Source organism: Hippopotamus amphibius, chromosome 3 (assembly GCF_030028045.1).
Source record: "Hippopotamus amphibius kiboko isolate mHipAmp2 chromosome 3, mHipAmp2.hap2, whole genome shotgun sequence".
NCBI lineage: Eukaryota > Metazoa > Chordata > Mammalia > Artiodactyla > Hippopotamidae > Hippopotamus > Hippopotamus amphibius.
The window spans coordinates 17,512,097-17,535,060 of record NC_080188.1 but is presented as its reverse complement, the minus strand read 5'-3'; the positions used below and the strand labels follow the sequence as shown (position 1 = coordinate 17,535,060).

Genomic DNA, 22,964 nt, shown 5'->3' with positions numbered 1-22,964 from the left:
TACATAAAATGGTCACGTGATAGGTAAGGGTCACAAACAAACAAACAACAAATTCTTTTCAATATCAGTAACATGCCAATCCTTCCTCCCCCATGCATATACGAACATAATGTGGTTCTCTGAGATTTCTGAAACGGGTGGAAGTTGGAAGAATTCACTGGGTTTTCTGTCTCACAATATAACTCTGGGGAACGCTAATTTTCAAATATTCCAACAGCTCTTCATAGCTGGAAGTCTCGAACACAATCATGTGAATTATTCACATTATAAGAAACGGCAGCCCGGAATTTCCTGGCATTGGTGAGGTGGCAGATGGCTAATGAACGGGCATTCCTTCATTTTTCTTTGCGTGTTTGTGCTATATACTTGTATGGCCTGAATGCTTCCGTGGCTTCCTCAATTCTTTCCAACCTCCTCCTCCTCTATCAAAGCAAAATACAAAACAACCACCCATAGGAAAAAAAAAAAAAAAAAGAGGCGTGGGCTGTTGCTTAAAGCCAGATGATAGAGCCAAGCAAGTTGGGTTTTGAAGGTACAACTCGTTTCCCATGCATGATTACCAAGTCAGTGTCTTAATAGTCTTTGCAGGTAAAACATGTAGATATTCCATACAAACAGCATGCAATTCATTTAAAAATGAGGGCCTTCTTTGAGATACTGTTAGGTGTTGTGTAGGTATGCAAAATGAACAACAAACTTGATTTCTGTTCCCCACTCACTTGTGATGGAGAAGGGGGAGGAAATGAGCGATGAATACAAATCATTATAGAATAAGGGAGGATGTATTTGATATCATTGGAGACCTACGGACAAAGTGCCCTGTGGGATCACAGAGGAGAGAGATTTTCCTTCTGATAGGAGGGATGGAAAAGCCTTGAGAGCCTAAAGCTTGACATTTTAAGTAGACCTTAAAGGGGAGTCTGGGGATGGCAGCCCAGCTAAAGGAACAGTTTGTGCAGAGGTGTGGAGGTAGGTCAGGAGAGGTCAGTTCAGATCTGGTGAGACTGCAGAGGGGAGGTTGGGGTTAGGCTGTGAGGCTCCTGAAACTAGGTGCTTGATTGTGCAGACAGTCAGGGGCTGAGGATAGAGTTCAGCGGAGGATAGGGGACCAGAAGGGCCCTCAGGCGTTGCAGTGTGATGAGAGAGCCCCAGATGCTGAATAAGACCTGAGTACCAGATACGGCCTTGATACTTTCAGCAAGGCCACGGAGATTGCTGTTCTGTTTCCTAATCTGGAGAAAGGGGAAAGCTTGGGGGTGGGCAGGGAGAGGGGGAGGGAAGGAGAGGGAGAAAGAATGAATATACCTGTTCTTTATGCATCTCAAAGTTGTTTGGAGAATCAAATGAATAATGTAGTCCTTTGTAAGTAATACAAATATGACCTATATAGTGTATGGGTCTAATATAATGCATATAATATATAGATAGAAACAAGTTTTCCAAGTTTGCTGGGCAATTAGAATCATGAAGTCAGTGCAGTGTATAATCTCAGTGGTGTGAAGGCCAAAAAGTGTTGCTGAATGGTAAAAGCTAGCTAATTGTGTATGTCTTAAGTTAGAGTAAATCCTCAGAAATCGTACAAATCATCTTGACTCCTGAATTCTTCATTACTCAGCATTTATTTTTAGAGGAGTTTTGTGCATTTCCAGCTTTTGCACGAATGTTGGTCAAGTTCTCGTTTTCTTCTCTCTCTAGGTGAGCCCAGGTCAGGAGGGCAGTGCTGGCCATCGTTGTTTAGGGCAGTGTCTTTAAATAAAACATGCAAATCAACATTGACTTGATTTATAAAAGTCCTGCTTGACTCAGGGCTCTATCTCTCTATCACTTCTGGCAAGTCTGTTTTCTTAGTGCCTTGATTTCTTATAATGTGACCGAAGAGATCTGGCAGAGGAAAAATAACCCACTTGAAAGTAACGTAGTGTACACTAGGTGCCTACGTATTATGGAAATAGTGGTTACGGAGACAGTAGACTTGGTCCGTCTTAGTGCCTGGCTGAGGGTGGGATGGGGGGGGGGGTCTTCAAGGGGGGAAGGAGAATTCTTTAGCTTGAACCATAGGATAAAGTAGTTGACCGTTTCCATGTTGTTCATTGCTGCACCTTGATACATAAATAAGACTTTAGACTTTGAGTCAATGTGGTGTAATAAAGGATATATATATGAGGGTGAGTCCAAAATTATCCACACTCCATTTATATTAAAACTTCTATAAATTATACAGCCAGAGTGTGGATAATTTTGGACTCACCCTCATATTTGGTTTTTGTCTATGTTCCTAGCACAAAACTCCTAAAACCCTTGGAATTTCCTGAGTGAGAGGAGTGTCTTTTGTTATTCTTAATGAGCCCTTTAGACTGTACCTGAGTTCACCCTAATGAATGACTCTTGGTGGGCCCCCTAGATAGCTTCAGGGTGAGGGCAGGTTGTCAGAGAAACCAACTTTATGATTATAGAGGGTTGAAACTTTTAGCTGCATCCCCTGAATTCAGGGAAGGATGAGGTTTTGATGACTGAGTTAATCACCAGTGGCCAGTGACTTAATTAATTATGCCTATGTAATGAAATTTCTTTTAACTTTGATAAAAACTCTGAAACAAGGAGGCTAAAGATGCTTCTGGATTGGTGAACCCAGGGATGTGCAGGGAGGGAGGTGTGTCTGGAGAGAGCATGGAAGCTCTGTGCCAACCCCCTCGCCCCCTCCGGTTCTTGGCCCTATGCATCCCTTCCATTTGGCTGTTCCTGAGTTGTTTATCCTTTAGAGTAAAATTGTGATAACAAGTATAGCACTTTCCTGAGTTCTCTGAGTCATCATAGCAAATTGTCGAACATGAGGGAGAAGCCCTCAGGAAGCCCTGACTTTGTAGTGGGTTAGCCTGGTTAAGTGGTTAGATGCTGTTTGCAGCTGGTGTCTAAAGTGGGGGCAGTCTTGTGGGACTGCGCCCTTAAACCTGTGAGGTTTGCACTAACTCCAGGGAGCTGGTGTCAGAATTCAATTTAATTGCAGGACAAGCAGTTGGGAATGGAGAATTAGTTGCTGGAAAATGAAACAGTCAAGTCTTTCCTGTTGGGAAACATCAGTTCATGATATTGAAACTTTGCAGCTGTAATAATCTCTTTGAAATTATGGTGGTTTACTATTTAAACACTGAAAAGGCTTTTTAAAAAAAGTATAGTAGGAAAAAAAAATGATCAGGCCAGTGCCTTATTGTTTATGTATTTACATTGTGTTTTATAATGTAGTAAAGTAGAAGTTACACCACTCTGTGGTTGCCGTTGACCTGTCTCTCCTAAAGTGTAGACCAAAGATTTCATAGCATCTTCTCTGCCTTCAGTCAGTGTGAATATATCCCGTATGTAAATATTATGGACTGCAGCTATAGGTAGTCACATCATCAAGGGATTTTCAGTATTTTGGTTTACCTTCGCAGCATGCATGTTACTGTTAGCATAAACCATACGGAATTGCCAATATTCTACTGTTTTTGACCTATAGTGACAACAGTTTCATATAGTTCCACTTAAGAGGAATGAAGGTTCCTTACTGACTTTCTATCTGCAGTTAAAAAAAAAAAACAAAAACCACCGCAGTGACTGCCATCAAGACGTTTGAGAAAATACTAAAAGCTTGAAAAGGAAAAAATATGCTCCCAAGTTCCACCAACAAAACATACAAAATACTAAAAAGAAAATAAAAATAACTTATAATCTCACTACTCAGCGATAACTAGTGTAAACATTTTGGTAGTTTTTTCTTTCAATAAAACTGAGATCATGTTAGCTCAAAATACTGCCTTGTGTTTATTCCTTCCCTTACCATTTTTCATTAATAATTGTGATCATTTTGGACAAAGGGACATGGCAAATCTGATCCCTTCATACAAATAGTTTCTATTGTTTTAAAACTCAAAGGGATTTTCAGTAAGTTTAGGATTTTCAATAAGTAATCAGGGGACTTCCCCGGTGGGGCAGTGGTTAAGAATCCGCCCGCCAGTGCAGGGGACATGGGTTCGATCCCTGGTCCAGGAAGATCCCACATGCTGCGCAGCAACTAAGCCCATGCGCCACAACTATTGAGCCCATGTGTCGCAACTACTGAAGCCCATGCGCTTAAAGCCCGCGCACCACAACGAAGAGTAGCCCCCACTCACCGCAACTAAAAGAAAGCCTGCCCACAGCAACAAAGACCCAACACAGCCAAAAAATAAAGAAAGAAAAAAGAAAAAAGTAATCAGCAATGTCAACAGTGTTGAATGTAGATCAGATGGCTTTTTGCTATTGTTTCCTATAATGGTGGCAGGATTTTTTTTTTTTTTTTTGAAATAAGTAATTAATGCCAGAAAATAGATACGTTGACCTGGAGAGAATATAACTTAAATGCACCTTCTCTTCCCGATAGTTGACTCACTAGGGAAAACCATTCTCTTAATCTAGGTTTCTTATTGAAATAGATGAATAATAATTACTCATAGATTTTTCTACTCAAGACACTAACTCAACATAGAGATGAGCAATGGGTAATACCATTTTGTGGAATTTTACTGAATATCAAAACTGTTAACTCTCAAGGCAATAGAGCACAGAGTATGGGGCTCTGGAGCCAGGCTGCCTGGATTAAAATCTCACCTCTGCTGCTTACTAGCTGTGTGTCCTGGTATAAGTTACTTGACCTCTCTGTGCTGTAGTTTTCCTATCTGTAAGATGGGACTGAAAACGGTAGTGCCTACCTCATAGGGTTATTGTAAGGGTTGAGCAAGTTCATGCCTATAAAATGCTTGGAATAGTAATTATACAAAGTATGCATCAGTTCGTGACTAATATTAATAGTATTTTTCTGTGTCTAACTCTTGCTACTGGCTTTCAGAGTTCTTATTTGAGTTTCAGGCTATTAACATTCATTTCTTACCCTTAAATCAGATTCTTTATATCTAGGGGTTTCCTAATTTCTTCTGTTTAATCTTGCCTTTGTTTGTCTTTTCCATCTTAGTTCCTGTTCCCTTTGCTCTAACAGCCCTAGGGGAGAATTCCCGGCAGAGGACGGACTTCATGACTTCACTGGGACAGGACCGTGGCCCTCCACATATATCATCTCTGCTCACCAGTTCCCATTTTCACAGAAGGCTGGCCACGTGCCTGTCTAGCAGGAACACCACCTAACTTAACCTGTGACTAACTGGAAAACCCTGCGTTTAGGACGTTTGTAGTTTTCTGTTTAATCGTGACCCCTTCCTGTTCCTGAAAGGAAGAGAAACAGCACTGATGTCAGTGTTACGGGAGCTGCAGACCGACTCCTGCGGTGCTGCTTCAGGCAGCTGCTCCCTCACCTCCAGGGCTTAAGGTATTTCTCTGACCCCCACAGTTAACACTGCCCCTCCAGTCGGGCTCACGGGCTCCAGTGTCCTTTGCTGTCTGTTGGCTTTGTATTCCCAGGTGAGCTGAAGGCTCTGTGAGCATAGCAGCGTTTACACATGTCACCACTCATAACAAGTATCACAGCAATATGCTAGTTAATGTTTATTGAGCACTTACTCTGTGCTAGGACCTCGGCTTAACCCGAGTTCATCTCATTCCTGCTCAGAAACTGTGTGTCCTGTTATTATCTGTATTTTAGAGATGAGGAAACTGAGGCACCAGGAAGTTAATGGGTCTCACAGCCAGGAAGCAAGGAAAAGCTAGCTTCTGCTTTTGCCTCCTTTCTTTCTAGGGAGCAGCTTTGGTTGAGAGGTTGGGCTCTGCTTGCAACAGACCTCGGCTTGAATCCTGGCCAGTCCCCAAATGAGTGACCTTGACCTCAATACTTTGTTCTTTAATGTCTTCATGTCTAAGATGGGTTTCACTGAAACACCTATCTAAGAGTCTTGAAGATTAAAAAAAAAAAAACAAAAAACACAAGTAAAGACACCAGGCTTATAAACAAGCACTCAGTAGAGGTTTGCTGCTCTTAGTGGTTGGTGGAAGAGTGGTTGAACATCCCAGAGACTCTGGATGTGGGATGGTGAACCCCCAACACACCCCTGGAGAACCAGTCACTATCTCCCTCTGTAGGGCCAGCCGCCCGGCAGTCTTCCCTTTTGAAGCCCAGCCGGCATGGCAACACCCCTAGTTTTCCCATGTGGTTAGTTTGTGTTGTCTTCTGCACGGTGGAAATTACTTGGCTGTACTCCCACCTTGGCAGGGGCGGGTTGTAGCCAGAAACCAGGAACCTAGCTCCTGGAGGCCTCGTCCTCTGAGTCAGCGCCCTCTCTGTGGAGCTCCAGGGGAGACTGGTTCCTAAGGGAACCCCCTCCTCCCCGGGACCCCCTCTTGCAGTTCCTGCCAGAAATAGACCATCTGGGTCTGTCCCCTCCTCATTTGGTGGTTTTTGTTCTGGCATCTGCTGGTTAGCTTCCTCCCATAGTTTAAATAATTTCTAACCTAGTCCCTGCTTGGCCTCTTGCGAGGAATGTTCAGGAATAGATCTGTTAGGGCTTACATCCCTGTGGGAAGAGGGCAGCGCCTTTGGTGAGGGTATGTCAGCTCCTCTCCTTGACGGACACGGCAGTGTGGAATGTGACAAAGTCCTGTGAAAGTCCAGTGGAGGGCCAGTTCCCAAAGCTGGGCTTGGGAGTGTGCTGGAGTCCTGTGAAAGTCCAGTGGAGGGCCAGTTCCCAACGCTGGGCTTGGGAGTGTGCTGCTATTCGTGGCCTTCCTTTGAATCTTTGCGAACTGAAACCTTCTGTTGATTTTAATGAGCACTGGGGCTTGCTGGTATATTCACATCGTTTGGGAAGTGCTTACTGAACAATTGGTAAAGCTATGTGGTGAATCAGTCGTCCAGCTCTGAAAAGAACCTATTTATATAAGTTTTTAAAAACCACCAGCACTTGGTAAATGAAGGTACAAGTACACTGGACATTCTGTCCCTCCAAATAACATCTTAACAAAGCTGCTGGTCCAGTTGCAGTGCATGTGGACGCTTGGCCAGTAATTGAGGAGCCGTTCCGGAAGGATGGAATCTGCTTTCACAATTCACAGGTTCCGTGTGGCAAAAGCTTAAGGTGCTCCTACTGTGTTCCAGGAGCTGTGATAGGGGTTAAGGGTACAATAAAAGGGCGTTCTCCCCACTACTTGGGGAAACAGGTGTGTTTGACTTAAATCAGGCTTTTCCTGCTAGTTCTGTCACCCACGCTGAGTTTCCTATGTTGACCACAGTATGTCCGAGCGATGTGTTATGTAGTGCAGTGCGTGGGGAGGCTGTCAGTGGCTCTTTTTCTTTTTTTTTTTAATAAATTTATTTATTGGCTGTGTTGGGTCTTCGTTGCTGCACATGGGCTTTCTCTAGTTGCAGAGAGCAGGGGCTACTCTTCCTTGTGGTGCGCGGGCTCCTCATTGCAATGGCTTCTCTTGTTGCAGAGCACGGGTTCTAGGCGTGTGGGCTTCAGTAGTTGTGGAACATGGGCTCAATAGTTGTGGCTCACGGGCTCTAGAGTGCAGGCTCAATAATTGTGACACACGGGCTTAGTTGCTCCACGGCATGTGGGATCTTCCTGGAACAGGAATCAAAGCCGTGTCCCCTGCATTGGCAGGCGGATTCTGAACCATTGCACCACCTAGGAAGTCCCCTGTCAGTGGCTCTTGAGTGTTGGTTCTTCTGCTGGACTCATTTCTCTGCCTGTCCCAGTTATGTCATATTAGACCACTGATTTATTTGCAAAATGAAGATCTCATCCACCCTCTTGGCTACTGCCTTGGAATTAGAGGTTTCAGATAAAACGACAGCCAGCGTCCTGTCATCTGAGTGGAAACTTTTGTATCTTGTACGATGTCTCTAGCTAATATGTATGTGATTGAAGATTTTCTTTCTCCTTTTCCATTCTTTCTTTTCCTCTCTCCCTTCCTTCCTAACTTCCTTCTTTCTTTCTGAAAGATTTTTAAATGCCGTGGAGCTAAGATTGTTAGCACAAATTATTATGTTTCTGACAACTATTGAATTGCTTCTAAGTATAATAGCTTGTGAGTAATAATGTGGAAATATACTTGTGAACACGATGCTTTTCAATAGATAGAGAAAAGTCTTCCTTTTAGTTGTGGAGGAGTAAAATAGTGTTCTACTTTAGAGTGATCTTTTGCTTTTTGTAGTAAAAATTAATATTGGGAAATTTTATGTTGCTGAGAATTTTTTAAAAAATGAAGTCATTGCAAATTTATCTTGCTGTAGCTGACTTAAATACTTTTTCATGAAGGTGATTTTTATATTTAACAAGATGCATGCAGATTCCAGTGTTTATCACACATGATAGGGTCATTCGGAAAGAGGCAGCTTTTTAGTGTTTAAGGGCGTTAGAGTGGGTGGATGTGGACCTGGGCTTCAGCCCAACTCTGTGGTCAGTTGGTGGTGATTTAACCCACCTGTTTACTGTGAGGCATGTGTCACTTATGAAAACCCATCTCCACTGTTAGAGATACTGCTAAGCAGCATGGCTAGGAGTGTGGGGCCCTGGGGTCTTGTGGCCTGGCTTGCATCCTGGCCCACCTCATGTTAGGACTTGTTATTGAACCCCCATGTACTGAACCCCCGTGGGCCTTATTCTCCTTATCTGTACGTGGGGCTGATGAGACAAGCCACCTTCAGATGTTGTGGAAATGAAATGGAGTTGTGCACGTAGCACTGCAAACCCTTGGTAAATGCTGCCCTACAGTTACCTGAATGTAGCGACTCATTCTTTATAACACACCACCTTTAGGAGAGAATCTGCAGTGGATATTAAATTTCTGAAGTCCCATTGCGTTGCAGTCATATCAAGCAAATGTCTTTTTAAAAATTCCGCTTTTTCTTGAATGGACGTAATTTACAATTTGAAAGGTGAGGAAGGGTCTACAGTCAGAGTCTCACCCCACTCCTGTCCTCCAGCCGCCCAGCCTATCCCCAGGAGACCGACAGTGCTGCAGTAACGACTTAAAAAAATCCCCAAATGGACAACGCTGAAAATAACAAAAGAAAGAGGAGAGGCAGAGCAAGGGGGAGGAGAACAGGAAATGAGGAGGGGAAGATTCAGCTGGGGTCCAAACTGCTGAGCTCTCCCTGCCCCTGCAGCCCCTTGGGGATCGCCCTTGCTTACACCCCTCTCCGAGGGCCCCGTGATGTGCCCCACCCCTTGCGGTCCCCTCAGGGCTCCTCAGCCCTCTCTGTCTCAGAGACGTGGTGGGTCACTTCCTGGCCTGTGTCCCAGTGCAGTCACTGGTAAGCTGACCTTGCCCCATGTGGGGTGAGCTCAGGTCAGATGAACCTTCTGTGTCATCTGAATGCAAACCCATTGTTTGAGGTATTCTGGACGATTCAGGAAGAGTCCAGAGTTGAGATCCTTGACTTCTCAAAACACCGGTATCCTAAACTGAATCCCTTCCTGAGGAGTAGCTGTGGGGCTGTAGCTGTTTTCTGGTTGTTTTTTTTTCCAATCTTTTGGTGCCCTTGAAGAATTGGTAAATCTAAGACAGTTGTAGAGAATGCTGGGGACTTCCTCTTACTCTGCAAAGGTAGTTTTCTTCTTCTAGTCTAAATGGAAACCTGAGATAGTAAATATTTATAGTTTCCATCATAATTTTTAAGTATCTTTGTTTCTTTATATTGACGTCACCCCAGTTTCAGTCCTTTGTTCTGGTAGCTACCTGGGGTTCAGGGGTAATTCAGTTTTGTCTCCCAGCCTCCTGCCCATCAAGAATGTTTGTTCCCTTTTTGTCCAGCCAAATTCAGTTTTTCTTTTGAAACCTAAGATAAAGTCCTTTTTTTTTCCTGGATCCACACTTATTACTTCCCTTCTCAACTCCTATGGTACTTATACAAAGACACTGCATCCTAGGGAAGGGTTGTGCTCCAGACATTCCTTTTTGAGTAATGGGGTTGGGAATTGAAATGCATTTTCCCATTAAAAATAATAATTAGGTTCCCAGAAAGGGTATTTAAAAAATGATAAAGTGGGACTTAGTGAACTTTTGTTACAGAAAAGTTAAAAAGAATAGTAAAGTGGGCTGCTGTACACTAACCTCTTGGATTCAACATTTTGCCATATTCACTTGCTCATCCTATCTATCATCTATCTATCTATCATTTTTCTGTCTATCATCTAGCTATCATCTTTCTATCATCTATCTATCATCTATCTATCTATCTATCTATCATCTATCTATCATCAATCTATATCTATCTATCTATCTATCTATCTATCTATCTATCTATCTATCTATCTATCTATCTATCATCTATCTATGCATCCAACCATCTATCCCTCTATCTACCTACTTTTTCTGCTGAACTATTTGAAATCAAGTTGCAGAGAGTTACATTTCACCCCAAATCCCTCTGCCATCATCTTGTAGGATTAAGGGTTTCCTTCTGTATAACCACAATACCATCATCATAGCTAAAAAAATAAACTATAAATATGTACTACTGTCTAATCCATTTTCCTGTTGTCCTCAAAATATCCTTTATTGCTGTTTTAAAATTTTTATTATTTAAATTTTGGAACCAGGCTCCAATCAAGGTTTACTAACTGAACTTTGTCCTATTAGTTTCTAACAAAAGCTATTTGAAGCCACATTTAGCCAAGTACTGGAGGAAGGAAGGAACTTTCCTGGGCACAGGTAATATGCTGAAATCTCTGGGTACTCACCCCTCCCTGTTTTCGTCTCCCATGCTTAATGCCTATCTCCAGATCCTGGGGTGCTCCTGCTGCCCTGAGCTCTCCATTTTGGCCACCCACCCCACAGCCCCAGGGAACAGGGACCTCTTAGCCAAATGCATCTTTAAATCAGGGATTCATAGCCAATTTATATGTGTTTTGCTGGGGAAGCTTTCTGGGCCTCCATCTGTTCCCATAGTGGTTTTTGCTGTCCAGAATCAAGAGTTTTCCAGCATCAGGGTAGCATTTCAAGGAATTCGACAAGATAAAGGTGACTGAGTAGCTGTATGCTTTGGGAGGGACTTTGTGTCACGGGTGAGTGGGCGCCGGGGAGGGGGGGTCCTGTCTGGATGGCTCTCCCTGCCTAGTCATAGCTGCGGAGGGGGAGGGCGGGGCTGTAGCAGCTGTTTCTCTGGGAGTCATTTGGAAGTTGGCCACTGCCTGAAGTTTCACTACAAAGTTTAGCACTTATTTATGTACTGACTTCCATTGTTTTCCAGTTTCCATATAAGCTTATTTGCTCTCTTCGTACATTTTAAGCTTTTAAAATGTGCTCAAATGCTCTGTCTCAGTTGCTGGTGCTGGGGGAGTGTCTTAAGAGCTCTATAGCTTCAGTTATCCCCACAGCCAAAACCAGAAACAATTTGGGGATCATTTTGTTTCGTAGAATTTGCTTTGCATTCCTCCCTGTTATTAGTGTACATAATTGATTTAAACCGTGTTTAAACAATTAGCTTAATAAAGGGGGCTGTTTTTCAGGAGCTAGTAGATCTTAGCTCTGCCAGAGTGGGATTGAGAGGCAGTTTGTCATGAATCTCTGTCCTGAAACAGGATCTGCCTGGGTTTTCCTCCAGGCTCTTATGAGTTTTCAACCATGTGACTTTGGGCAAGTGACATACCCTCCCCAACCTCCAGCTCCTCTCTCTAAAATAATAGTACCCACCTCATAGGGTTGTGACCCTCAGAAACCCCTGGGGCCCGTGGCCTAAACTCTAAATATGTAAGTCCCCCTTGAGAGGTCTCATCAAATATATTAATGTTTATGCAGCGGACTCATTGGAATAGGGCTTGTAAATAGCCTCACATCAGGTCAAAACAGGTTTTGCTACAAGTGAGTTTGTCAGATTTGGTTTTGCTATGAAGTGAGGTATAAAATGTTTGTTTTCAGAGTTTTTTGGGTTTTGCCTTGTGGACACAGGAGGGTGGGCTTTTGTTTTCCTCTCCAGTAGCATCAACCCAGAGTGAATGGGGATGGGGCTGGAAAAGGTTGGGGAGTATGGAGTTTTGAGAACCAGGAAGGACATTGGCTCCAGCACATAATTTTTCAGCTGAGCAAACCAAGGCCCAGAGGGGTGAAGGGACTTGTTCAGCATCACAGAGGTAGCTGGGGACAAAGCTGGAGGAAGAAAAACCCCCTTAGAGAAGTGCATATCTAGCCATCTTAGTCAGTAATCTAAACCAAAAATAGACCACTTTAGGGTACAGTAATTTGAATGCTGAAAAAAAAAAAAAAAAGGGTATGTATGTGTGTGTTTGAAAACAATGTTCCAACCAAGCTTGGTGGGTTATCTACTTACCAGCCAGGTCCTTTTCCCATCACAGAGTTGTTGGGTCACTGCTGGGAAACCTTAGCTTCTGAGAATGTATACCCTTTCCTGATAGAATGGGAAGAATTGCTATCAGAACCATCCCAATGCTCTTGGCCTTGGTTGGGCAAGGCTGCTTGGGAGAAGTCACAAGGGCTTCCTTATCTGGAGTCTCAGGTTATTATCGTCTTTCCCATTATTTTAGCAATCCTCAAGCTATGCCCACTGGGTTTGAGGAATGCCGTTTCTGTGCCATTTCTTCTCAGTTCCTCTGACCATTGGGGTCAGTCGGAAATTGAAGTATCACTTGGAAACCAAGCTAGGAAACTGCTTTTGATTTTTTTTGGTTGACTTCGAGCCATTCCTCATACCTCTTCCTCAGTTAGCTTGCTGTCTTCAGTGTTTTTTACATTATGTCTTCTTTTGTGACTTTGTCAACAGGATCTTAGCAAAATACACAACATAGTGGGTCTTCAGAACATGGTGAATTAACCAAACCTGGCTGGGTCTAGGAAAAACGCAAAGGATTTTAACAACTGCTGGCTTTTGTTGGGCATGTTTTACTTGTAATGTGGTGGAGGGGAATCCCTTTTCTCAGTAAGCGCTGAGAACTCTCTGGATGGTTCTTGCTATGTGCAGAGGATACTGGAGATGAGGTGATGGGCTTGTTTTGAAGAGGTTGAGGGACCAGAGGTTGTGGCCTGCATAAGGTGGGCTGTGATTTGGGAGTTGGGAGGGAGGTCAGAGATGGGGGACAAATAGAGTTTTACATTTGTTCATTCAGTAAACTGCTCTGAGGTCTGGTGGTGGGCATTTTCCAAACATCCTACTTCCTGCTGTGCTAATTGGAATCCACAGTTTTGCGGCTTGGGGTGCCTTTCATCTAAGTTGTGAAATAGAGCAAACCGGCATTTGGCATTTTAACAGAGGAGTTGGAAAAACGATGACCTCAGGTCAGGTAAGAGGAAGCAGCGTCCAAGCAGGCAGGATCCAGACTGCCTGATTTGAATTCAAGCACTGCCACACAGTAGCTATGTGACCTTGGGAAGGCTGCTTGACCTTTCTGTGCTTCCTTTCCCCATCTGTAACATGGGGAGAATCGCAGTAGCTATGTCGTAAGTTTGTTGTGAAGAGTCAGTGCTTGGCTTCCTGCTGGACTGCAGATGCTCCATGCATGTGGTGGTGGTGGTTATTGTTAGTAGTTACAGAGGAAAAACAAAGTCGTCTAAGCCAGACTTCCATCACTTCTGGAACCCTCCCACTCAAAACCATCCCCTTCCTTCCTCTGGTTTGGCCTACTTTCCATTCTGACCCTGATCCCTGGTGTCTGATTCCCTTGGGTCTCTGACTCTCTTTGCTGCTCAGGTGGCCCTCCCCACATGGCTTAGTCCAGTCACAGATTTGGGGTACATATCTCAGCTCTGCCCCGAATGGCTTTGCAGTCCTTTCACTGGCCTCTCCCATCCCTTCCATCTCTTTGCTAAGCCTCAATGTCTCCGCAAGCCCCTCTTCTGCCCTGGCCCCGCTCGTTCTCAGCAGATGCCATCTCTCATGTTCAGGCATCTGTTCACTCACCTTCCCTCCACCCACCGTAAAGAACTCACTCGTGGACGCCCTGCCTCAGGACGAAGTCTTTTTTTTTCCTCTTCAAGTTTTTAATCCGTCTTCTTTTTGCGCCTTATCTTCTGCATGTAAATAAACACTTTGGTTTCAGCCACTTAAAAAAAATTCAAAACTCCAAACAAAAATTTCTTCCCCTCACAGGGGGCTTCTAGAAAGAGCAAACTGAGCTGTTTCTGCTCCTCAGCCCAGGGAATCTAGCCTCAGCTTCTGGTCTATGAAAAACTGGTCCCTCCAAGGCCACAAAGATCTCCTGCTACTCGTTTTTTCCTTCCTATTTTATTTTATTTTATTTTATGTATGATATATGTATGTATTTTAGGATTTTAAAGATTATTTTAGGATTTTAAGTTTACTTCAGGAAACTATGGAGAAACAGATAGGGAGCAAAGCACAACAAGGGGAAAATTAAAAAATTCCAAGTTGCTTCCTGATTCAACAACTAAAGGTTTTCCATGTGCTCCTTTGGAACGTCCATGTGGCCCAATTCACCTGAGTTTTTCTCAATTCTGTTTCTAAAGATTCGTCTTAGGGTGTTGTCTTTCTTTTCTTTCTTTTATTGTGGTAAGAACACTTAACATAAGAATTACCCTCTTAACAAATTTTGAAGTGCACAGTACAGTATTGTTACCTAAGGGCACAAGCCTGTGCAGCAAATATCCGGAACTTCTTTATCTTGCATAACTGAATAGCAACTACCCAATCCCCGCCCCCCTGCCAGCTCCTGGCAACCACCATTCTACTCTTTCTATGAATGTGGCTCTTTTAGATCCCTCGCAGAGGTGGAATCAGGTAGGTAGCTGTCCTTCTGTGACTGGCTTATTTTACTTGGCGTAACGTCTTTCAGGTCCATCTTTGTTGTCCTTCGTGGCAGGATTTCCTCCTTTTTAAAAGCTGAATGGGATTCGATTATATGTGCATGTCACATTTCTTTATCCACTCCACCAACAGAGCACTTTGGTGGTTCCCATATCTTGGCTATTGTATGTAAATAATGCTGCAAAGAACATTGGGAGTGCAGATATTTCTTCCAGATCCTGATTTCAGTTCTTTTGGATCGATACCCAGCAATGGAATTGCTGCATCATATGGCAGTTCTTTTTTTTTTTTTTTAAGTTTATTATTTTTTTTAATTAAAAAAATTTATGTATTTATTTTTTATTGGCTGTGTTGGTTCTTCGTTGCTGTGCTCAGGCCTCCTCTAGTTGCGACGAGCCGGGGCTACTCTTTGTTGCAGTGTGCTGGCTCCTCATTGCAATGGCTTCTCTTGTTGTGGAGCACAGGCTCTAGGCACTTGGGCTTCAGTAGTTGTGGCACTCAGGCTCAGTAGTTGTGGTGCACAGGCTTCGTTGCTCCACGGCATGTGGGATCTTCCTGGACCAGGGCTTGAACCCATGTCCCCTGCGTTGGCAGGTGGCTTCCCAACCACTGCACCACCAGGGAAGTCCCGGTAGCTCTATTTTTTGTTTTTTTCAGGAACCTTTATACTGTTCTCCATAGTGGCTGTACCATTTTATGTCTCCTTCCTATTTTAGTTGCTTTCTCCTGAAGCATCTGACCTAGCTGACTGCTCATTCCTTCTGGAAACTTCTTCTAGGCTCTAAGGTACAGCCCTGGATTCTCTTCCTCATGTCCTCATGGAGTAGATCCAGTTGCTCAATAGGTATTTCCGTCTGGATGTCCCCGTGCTTACCTCTCAGTACGTGTTCAAAACTGAACATGTTCAAAATTGTCTTCTGCATGCAAGTATATTACCTAGGGCCTCTGAAACAAAGTACCCTAAACTGCGTGACTTAAAAAGGAGAAATTTATTGTCTAACTGTTCTGGAGACTAGAAGTCCAAGATCAGGGTCAGCAGGGTTGCTTCTTCTGAGGGCTGTGAAAAAGAATCTGTTCCATGCTTCTCTTCTAGATTCTGATGGTTTGCTGCCAGTCTTTGGTGTTCCTTGGCTTCTATAAAGCATCACCCTGATCTCTGCCTATATCTTCACATGGTGTTTTTACTTTGTGCTTTGCCCCGTATTTCCCTTTTTTTAAAAGGACAAGAGCCAGATGGGATTAGGGCCCGACTTAATGACTTCATTTTAAGTTGATTACCTTTGTAAAGACCCTATGTCCTAATACGGTACTTAGGGTTAAGACTTCAACATATGAATTGGGAGTGAGGCAAAATTCAACCCATAGCACCACGCAGACTTGATTTTTTTTTTCCAGGTATTTCTCATCTCAGTGAATGGCACCAGTGTCCACCATGTTACTCAGCAGGAACTTGGGCATCATCCTTATCAAGTCACTTGCCTTTATGTGAACTTAATGTCTAGAGCTTACAGAGCTTGGAGGCACCATTTTGGAATAGGAACCATAGCATCCAACAGGTTCACAAAGGGATCTGTGATTCCCAAATGGCTGATAACCTCTGTTCTGTGTCTTTTTTTTTTTTTTTTAAGTGTCTACCTCCTTGGTGCAAGGAGGTACAAGTAATACATATATAAGAATTTTAGAAAATTATAGAAAAGCATAAAAGTAAAATTAATAATTATCCTATTATTCAGTTACCCAGAATCACTTACTATTTTGACCATTTCTTGTACATTTTATGCCTTCTTGCATTTTTTTTTTTTACTAGTTGGATCCTACCGTATGTTAAGATTTTGAATCCAACTTTTTAAAATTCAACTTTGAATCATGTGTGTTCCCATATCTTCACAAAGTCTTCATAAATAGTTTTAAATGGTGCATATTATTCCATCAAATGGATAGACAATGATTGACTTAGATATTTTATTATTATCCCATTGTCAAACATGCAGGTTGTTGCTGTTTTTTTGACTTTTATAAATAATGCTACGACAACCTTTCCTATTAATTTGGACTCAAAATAAATATTTTTTTCAGAATTCAGATATGAGTCATCTGGGGATGAAGACAAAAGATGGACACAGTGTCTCTAAGCAAATTATTAGTGTAAATTGAAGGAAAGCTAAGCCTAAGTTAACAAACATCTTAGGCGTTGTGAGTAGCTACTTTGTGATTTAAAAGTCATTCTTAATTAAATGGTTAAGGTACATCACAGTAGAGTCTCCAGTCAACATTTTGCTCTTTAATGATCCTTTATAGTCTGTAAGCAGGCTGTACAATATCACTGTTGGAGATGATGGAAATTTTCTTTATCAGACCTGCCCAATATGGAAGCAAATTAGCCACATGTGACTGTTGAGCACTTGAAATGTGGTTAGTCCAACTGAGAAACTGAATTTTAAGTTTTGTCCATTTTTAATTGGTTTTAATTTGAATAGCTATTTGTGGTTAGTGGTTACCATCTTGGATAGTGCAGTTCTATCAAGATGCTGAGTAAGTACTTTTCTAGTGCTTATCTTTTCCTAAATGCTCTTTTCAGTGCTTTACATATTAATGTATTTAATCCTCACAATGACTTAAGGAAGTAGTCGTCCAGTTACTATTGCTGTATAAGAAATTACCGCAAAACTCAGTGGCCTAAAACAGTAACAGTCATTTATTTTGCCTATGACTTTACGGTTTGGGCAGGGTTCCTCAGAAATGACTCACCTTTGCTCCGTGCAGCATCAGCTGGGCCTGTAGAGTCTACTTCTAAGATATCTCAGTTACATAGTTGGCATTTGGGGACTGTTACTGGTTGTTCTTCTTGGGGCAGGTTGGATGTCCTCACAGCATGGTGGCTGGATTCCAAAAGCACGTGTCCCAAGAGGCAGGACGTGGAAGCTGTCAGTTTCTTAGGGCCTGGGACTTAGAAACTGACAAAGTATCACTTCCAACACGTTCTATTGGTCAGGTAAAGCACAAAATATATCTTCAAGGGGAGGAGATAGAGACCTCACCTCTCCATGGGAGCGGTGCCAAAGAATTTGGGGACATGTTTTAAAATTATCATAGAAAGGTACAATCATTTTGATTCTGTTTTACAGATGAGGAAACTGAGCACCTAGCAGTTAAGAAACTTGCCCAAGGTGACATGCCTAGTAAGTGGCCAAGTTGTTATTTATGCTAGGCAGTCTGACCTTTTAACGACAGTGCATCTCTGTAATTCATGTTTCACTAATTTAGATTCATATCTTCTTCAGTTTTTTCCATGGTGTAATAATTATGACATTAAATGACTGATATATGTCTGTAAATCACAAACTGTAAATACGTGGTACTTGCAAGGATTTACTAGATATCAAATTAATGATGAACACACATTCTCAACCACCTGATTCAGGGGGAGCTACTTGGCTTCAATTCTGAGCCCCTCTGCTTTCATCCCTGTTTCTACTGCTCCCCAAAGAGAATTTATTATCACCTCCAGATTGAAACAGACCATGATTGAGTAAAACTCTTTCAGTCTTAGCATGTTGCCTGCTTTACATATTCCTGTTGCATGGAATATGTGTTTTTAAAAAGGAATTAATAAATAAAACACATAGTTGTAAAAGGCGTTAAATATTTCTGGTTTTTACTGAAAGTAAGTCTTGAAGTTAAACCCTAATTTAGATGATGTATTTGCATATGTTTAGGGAAGTGTGTGTGTATACTCTTATTTATTCATTTGTTTATTAATTATATTGATCCTTGGAAGAGAAATCAGAAAAAGTGTATACATTATCCCAAATTCTAGAGGTTTCATGGTAAAATAATGAATGCAACATTTTACAAACCCGAGAAACCAGCAGTTTCCTTTCATGTTCAAAGATAATGGATAGTTCCACGTGAAAGAGAGAGAGAGCCCTTCATCCTATGGCCTTTGTTTGATACTGTTTGCTGCAGTAATGAAATGTGGTCACTTCACACCTCGTATTTGTCCCCATATAATAATTACAACACAGGTGTTTGGTTTTTTTTTTTTTTTTCCATAAAAATACTCTTGAAAGAGTTTATAAAAAGTTTATAAAGGCATCTAGCTTTCCAGTTTCTGGGTTTCTTAAGCAATATATGTGCATCTCCATGATGTAGAAAACCTCATTTTATCACTCCAGAATCTGAGTATCCCAAATAATGAGACTTCGTTTCAGTCAAATCCCCCGTTTCATTAGTCCTCATCCTGCCTGACCCTCTCCTTTGTTTGATAACTCCCTTCTCATTTTGCGTGTGTAAACTGGTACTTTGCTGATTTTCCACACAGCCGGCTCTCCGTTATCTTAACTAGCCGTATCTTATGATTGTACGAGCTGGGCTCACTATTTTTCCGTCTCACTCCTTCGTAGAGGTGACGCAGTTCCCCATATACAGGGACCTCTTGGGAGCCTACCTGGCACCTTCTTGGGCCCAGATATCCAGCTGCCTCTGATGTAAGTCCATGTGGAATTTTGACTTGTCCAAAAGCAAATGTCTCCTCTCCCAAGAGGCCCCCTTCCCAGCTGCCCTATTTTTGAAGTCATAAAATAGGTCCCCACTATTACTGTTTCTTTTAGTGCCCCATGCATACCTTCCTCGGCCTTTCTCCCAATCTCTCATGCCTACCCAGGTGTTCACCTGTTTAGTGCCTTCTCTTGTTTACTACCCTACAAGCTCCAAGATGGCGTTGGCCATGCTATGTTGATTTCCACTCTCTATCCAGCTCCCAGCTGGTACTTTTCGCATAACGGGCATGCCATAAATGCTAATTTGGGTTGGTCAACAAATAAACAGATGCATGTGCTTCCATTTTTATATTTGTACCCCTGGGCCAAAACTTGGTGCTGTCCTGGACTTTTCTCTCTTTTTTCATACACGAGATCTGTCAGTTTACTAAATCTTTCTGGGACATACACTCCATGAGGACAGGGATCTTTGTTTTGCTCAGTGGTATGTCGCAGGTGCCTAGAATGGTGTCTGGCATGTAGTTGAACCTTTACTATGTTGTAGAGATGGTTCTAGATGTTTTACATGTGTTAATTTATCTCATCTTCATAGCAAGCCTAGAAGGGTGGGTAGCGTGCCTATTTCACAAGAAACGGAGGCATGGAGGTTAAGTCATTGTCCTGCGTCACACAGCTGCTAAGTGGTAGAGCCAGGATGTGACCCCAAGTCTCCTGAGTCTGTGCTCTTAACCACGGAGTACTCTGCTATGATACCACCTAGCGATGATGTATGTACTCTGTGTGGACCCTTCGCGGACACTTTACTTTCACTCCACGCTGTGTAGGTCGTCTTACAGATGAAGAAGCAGAGGCTGGCTTGGAGAGGACGAAAAAAAAATTACTCAGGGTGGGACCCAGGTTATGAGTAGTAGGGAAAGGATGGGAACTCAAGACTGTTTTAGCACAAGCCTGTGTGCCTGTCCTGCCAGACCCGCCAGTCTCTGCGTGGCCTGTGGTTGGGAAGCATTTAACAGGAACATTTTCCCAAGGGTGTCAGATTTTCCTTGCCCCCAGGAGACGGCTGATGCAGCTGTGCCTGTTTCTCCCTCAGACAATAGCGGCGGCCGCCCGTTACACTCCAGAACCGAGACGACGCCCTCGCCCACGAGCAGTGGCAATGGACACCCGGAATACATTGCGTACGCGCTCGTCCCTGTGTTCTTCCTCATGGGTCTCTTTGGTGTCCTCATCTGCCACCTGCTTAAGAAGAAAGGCTATCGTTGTACCACAGAAGCCGAGCAAGATGTGGAAGAAGAAAAGGTTGAAAAGATAGGTAAATAACCTGGATTCTTTTTAGGGAGATGTGAGTGCAGACGATTTTTAAATCAGAAACCAGTCATGTATCTTTTCCATTTCTGTAAGGCAACTGATCCATCTGTTTATGTATCTGACGTATAACGTTATGTAAATTTAAAGTGTACAGCTTGTTAGTCGGATACGTTTATATATTGTAATACGATCGCCATTGTCCCGATATTTAGCACCAATATCACAGTATGGAATTGTCATTTCTATTTAGTGGTGGGAATCATTAAGTTCTAGTCTCTTAGCAAGTTTGATGACTGTAATACAATATTGTTGTCTATATTCACTCTACTGTGCATTCGCTCTTTAGAGCTTATTGACTATTGGTTCTAAGTTTGTGCCCTTAAGCAACATCTGCCCTATTGTAATCAAAAGTGGTGTCCGGCTGCTCACTGCTCAAAAGCCAATAAATAGGCAAAGTTGGTGGAAAGGAAAGTTTGCTTTATTTTGGATGCTGGCAACCCCGAGGTGGGGGGCTGACTCCTGTCCAAAGGCCGACTCCCCCCACCCCACCCCCCGACAATCAGGGGGCAAGAGCTTTTATAGATGGAGGGACGGGGGCTACATGCAGAAACAGTAGGGTCAACTCTGATAGTCATCTTGAAATTGGTCTTGTGGTGGTCTGACCAGCGTTATTTTGATTAAGTAGAGTTAATTTTCAGTTCCAGGGTTAGTTTGTTCCCGTTGCCTTGAGGTCAGTTCTTGGAATCGTGGCAGCTTATGTCAGGGCTACAGACTAGTCATCATGTAGTTAATTTCTTCCACCTGGTGGGGGTTTCAGTACCTATAAGACAGCTCACAGGCTCACAGTATATGGCTCAGAATATTATCTGTATAGCCCTTGAGAAGGAACTAAAGGTCCTTGCTTTAGTTTGACTTTGCTTAGTGACTAAACTATTATTGTTTTGTCCTATTTGACTGCTTTTGTCTGCTTCTGCATTTTCTCACGTCTCTGATTAAACTTATTCTTTGGCTAAAGTTTTTTCCACAGGCAAAAGGCAGGTAGAGGACATGGAAGGCATAGCCCATACGGCCCTGCTCCATTTCACTATCTCCCCATCTCTTACACCCTGGTAACCACCATTTTATTCTCTATTTTTACAACTTTGGCTTTTTTAGATTCCACGTATAAGTGATAACATACAGTACTTGTCTTTTTCTGTATGTGATTTATTTCATTAAGCATAATGTGCTCAGAGTTCATCTGTGTTGTCAGAATGGCAGGATGTCCTCCTTTCTCGTGGCTGAATAATATTCCATTTTGTATATATCTATCTATCTCACATCTCCTCTATCCATTCGTTCCTTGATGGGCAGTTAGGTTGTTTCCATATCTTGGCTATTATGATAATTCTGCAATAAACATGGGCGTGCATATATATCTTTGAGATCCTGTTTTCATTTCCTTTGGGAATATACCCAGAAATGGAATTGCTGGATCATATGGTAGATCTATTTTTAATTTTTTGAGGACCCTCTACATTGTTTTCCACAGTGGCTGCACCAATTTACATTCCCAGCAACCGTGCAGAAGTGTTCCCTTTTCTCACATCCTCGCCAACACTTTTATAAAATGATCCATCTTAAAGGCAGATGGTGTGGTGTGGTGTCACTGTAGATTTCACAGGAAGCACACCTAGAGTTAGAAACCTTGCTTTTTTAAATACCTGCTAAATCATTTACTCGTATTTGCCTGTGGCCTTGGGCAAGTTTTATACGCTCTGAATCATTGCTATGTATGATTTAACTTAAATTTAATTTCATTAATGTAATACTAACTTAATTAAAATTTTAATTCACCTTGAATGAGGACCGTAATCTCCACCTTGCAAGATTATTGTGAAATTTAGAGAGAATATACATTTGGTGTTTGTCACAAACAGCTGCTCAAGGATTTAATATCAATCCTCACTATTGTTATTGAATAGGTTCCAATAAGAACGATGGGAAAACTGGAGAGGTCTCACCATTTTTGCGCTGTTACTTTTGCTGGAGGAGTTCTATCTTAAATCTGTGAGTTTAGAGTTTATGTTTATTAGTGAATGATGGTGTGAACAGAGCAGTGAAAATATGGCAAGAGCTGCTGCCTTCGTATTGATTTCAGAGTGTCTCAGCTGTTCCTCTTGACGTGGAGTTGCTGCATTGTGTTTGGAAAATGCTGAAATGAAGTCCTGTTTTCTCCACAGATGCACTTTCTAACCATCCTTTAGGGCCTTGGGGAATAGTAGGTAACTCTCCTTATCTCTTTCAGCCTCTCAAAGGGCAATAATTGCCGAAAAGTGGCATTTGGAGTAGGTCCGCCTTCAAGCAGGCCCCAAGGGCGGAGTGGGGGAGCGCCCTCATTCCTTGCCAGCTTGCAAGCCTGTTGGTTTTTCCCACCCCCACTGACCTTTGAGCCAGAGAGAGAGAACGGTTGCATGATGAGTCATGGGCGAGCTTAT

General features: G+C 42.6%; 1 protein-coding gene across 2 annotated transcripts in view; it reads left to right on the top strand.

Moving 5' to 3' along the window:
* The window catches only part of RELL1 (RELT like 1), a 63,035-nt gene that overhangs the window by 10,779 nt on the left and 29,292 nt on the right, over positions 1–22,964 (top strand). Inside the window, exons 2-3 of one of the 2 annotated variants that reach the window (XM_057728267.1) lie at positions 17,806–17,859; positions 20,270–20,491. In XM_057728267.1, coding sequence (XP_057584250.1) covers positions 17,806–17,859; positions 20,270–20,491 — 276 coding nt within the window. The remainder of the gene's footprint in view (positions 1–17,805; positions 17,860–20,269; positions 20,492–22,964) is intronic. The other variant, XM_057728268.1, reaches the window with a different exon arrangement.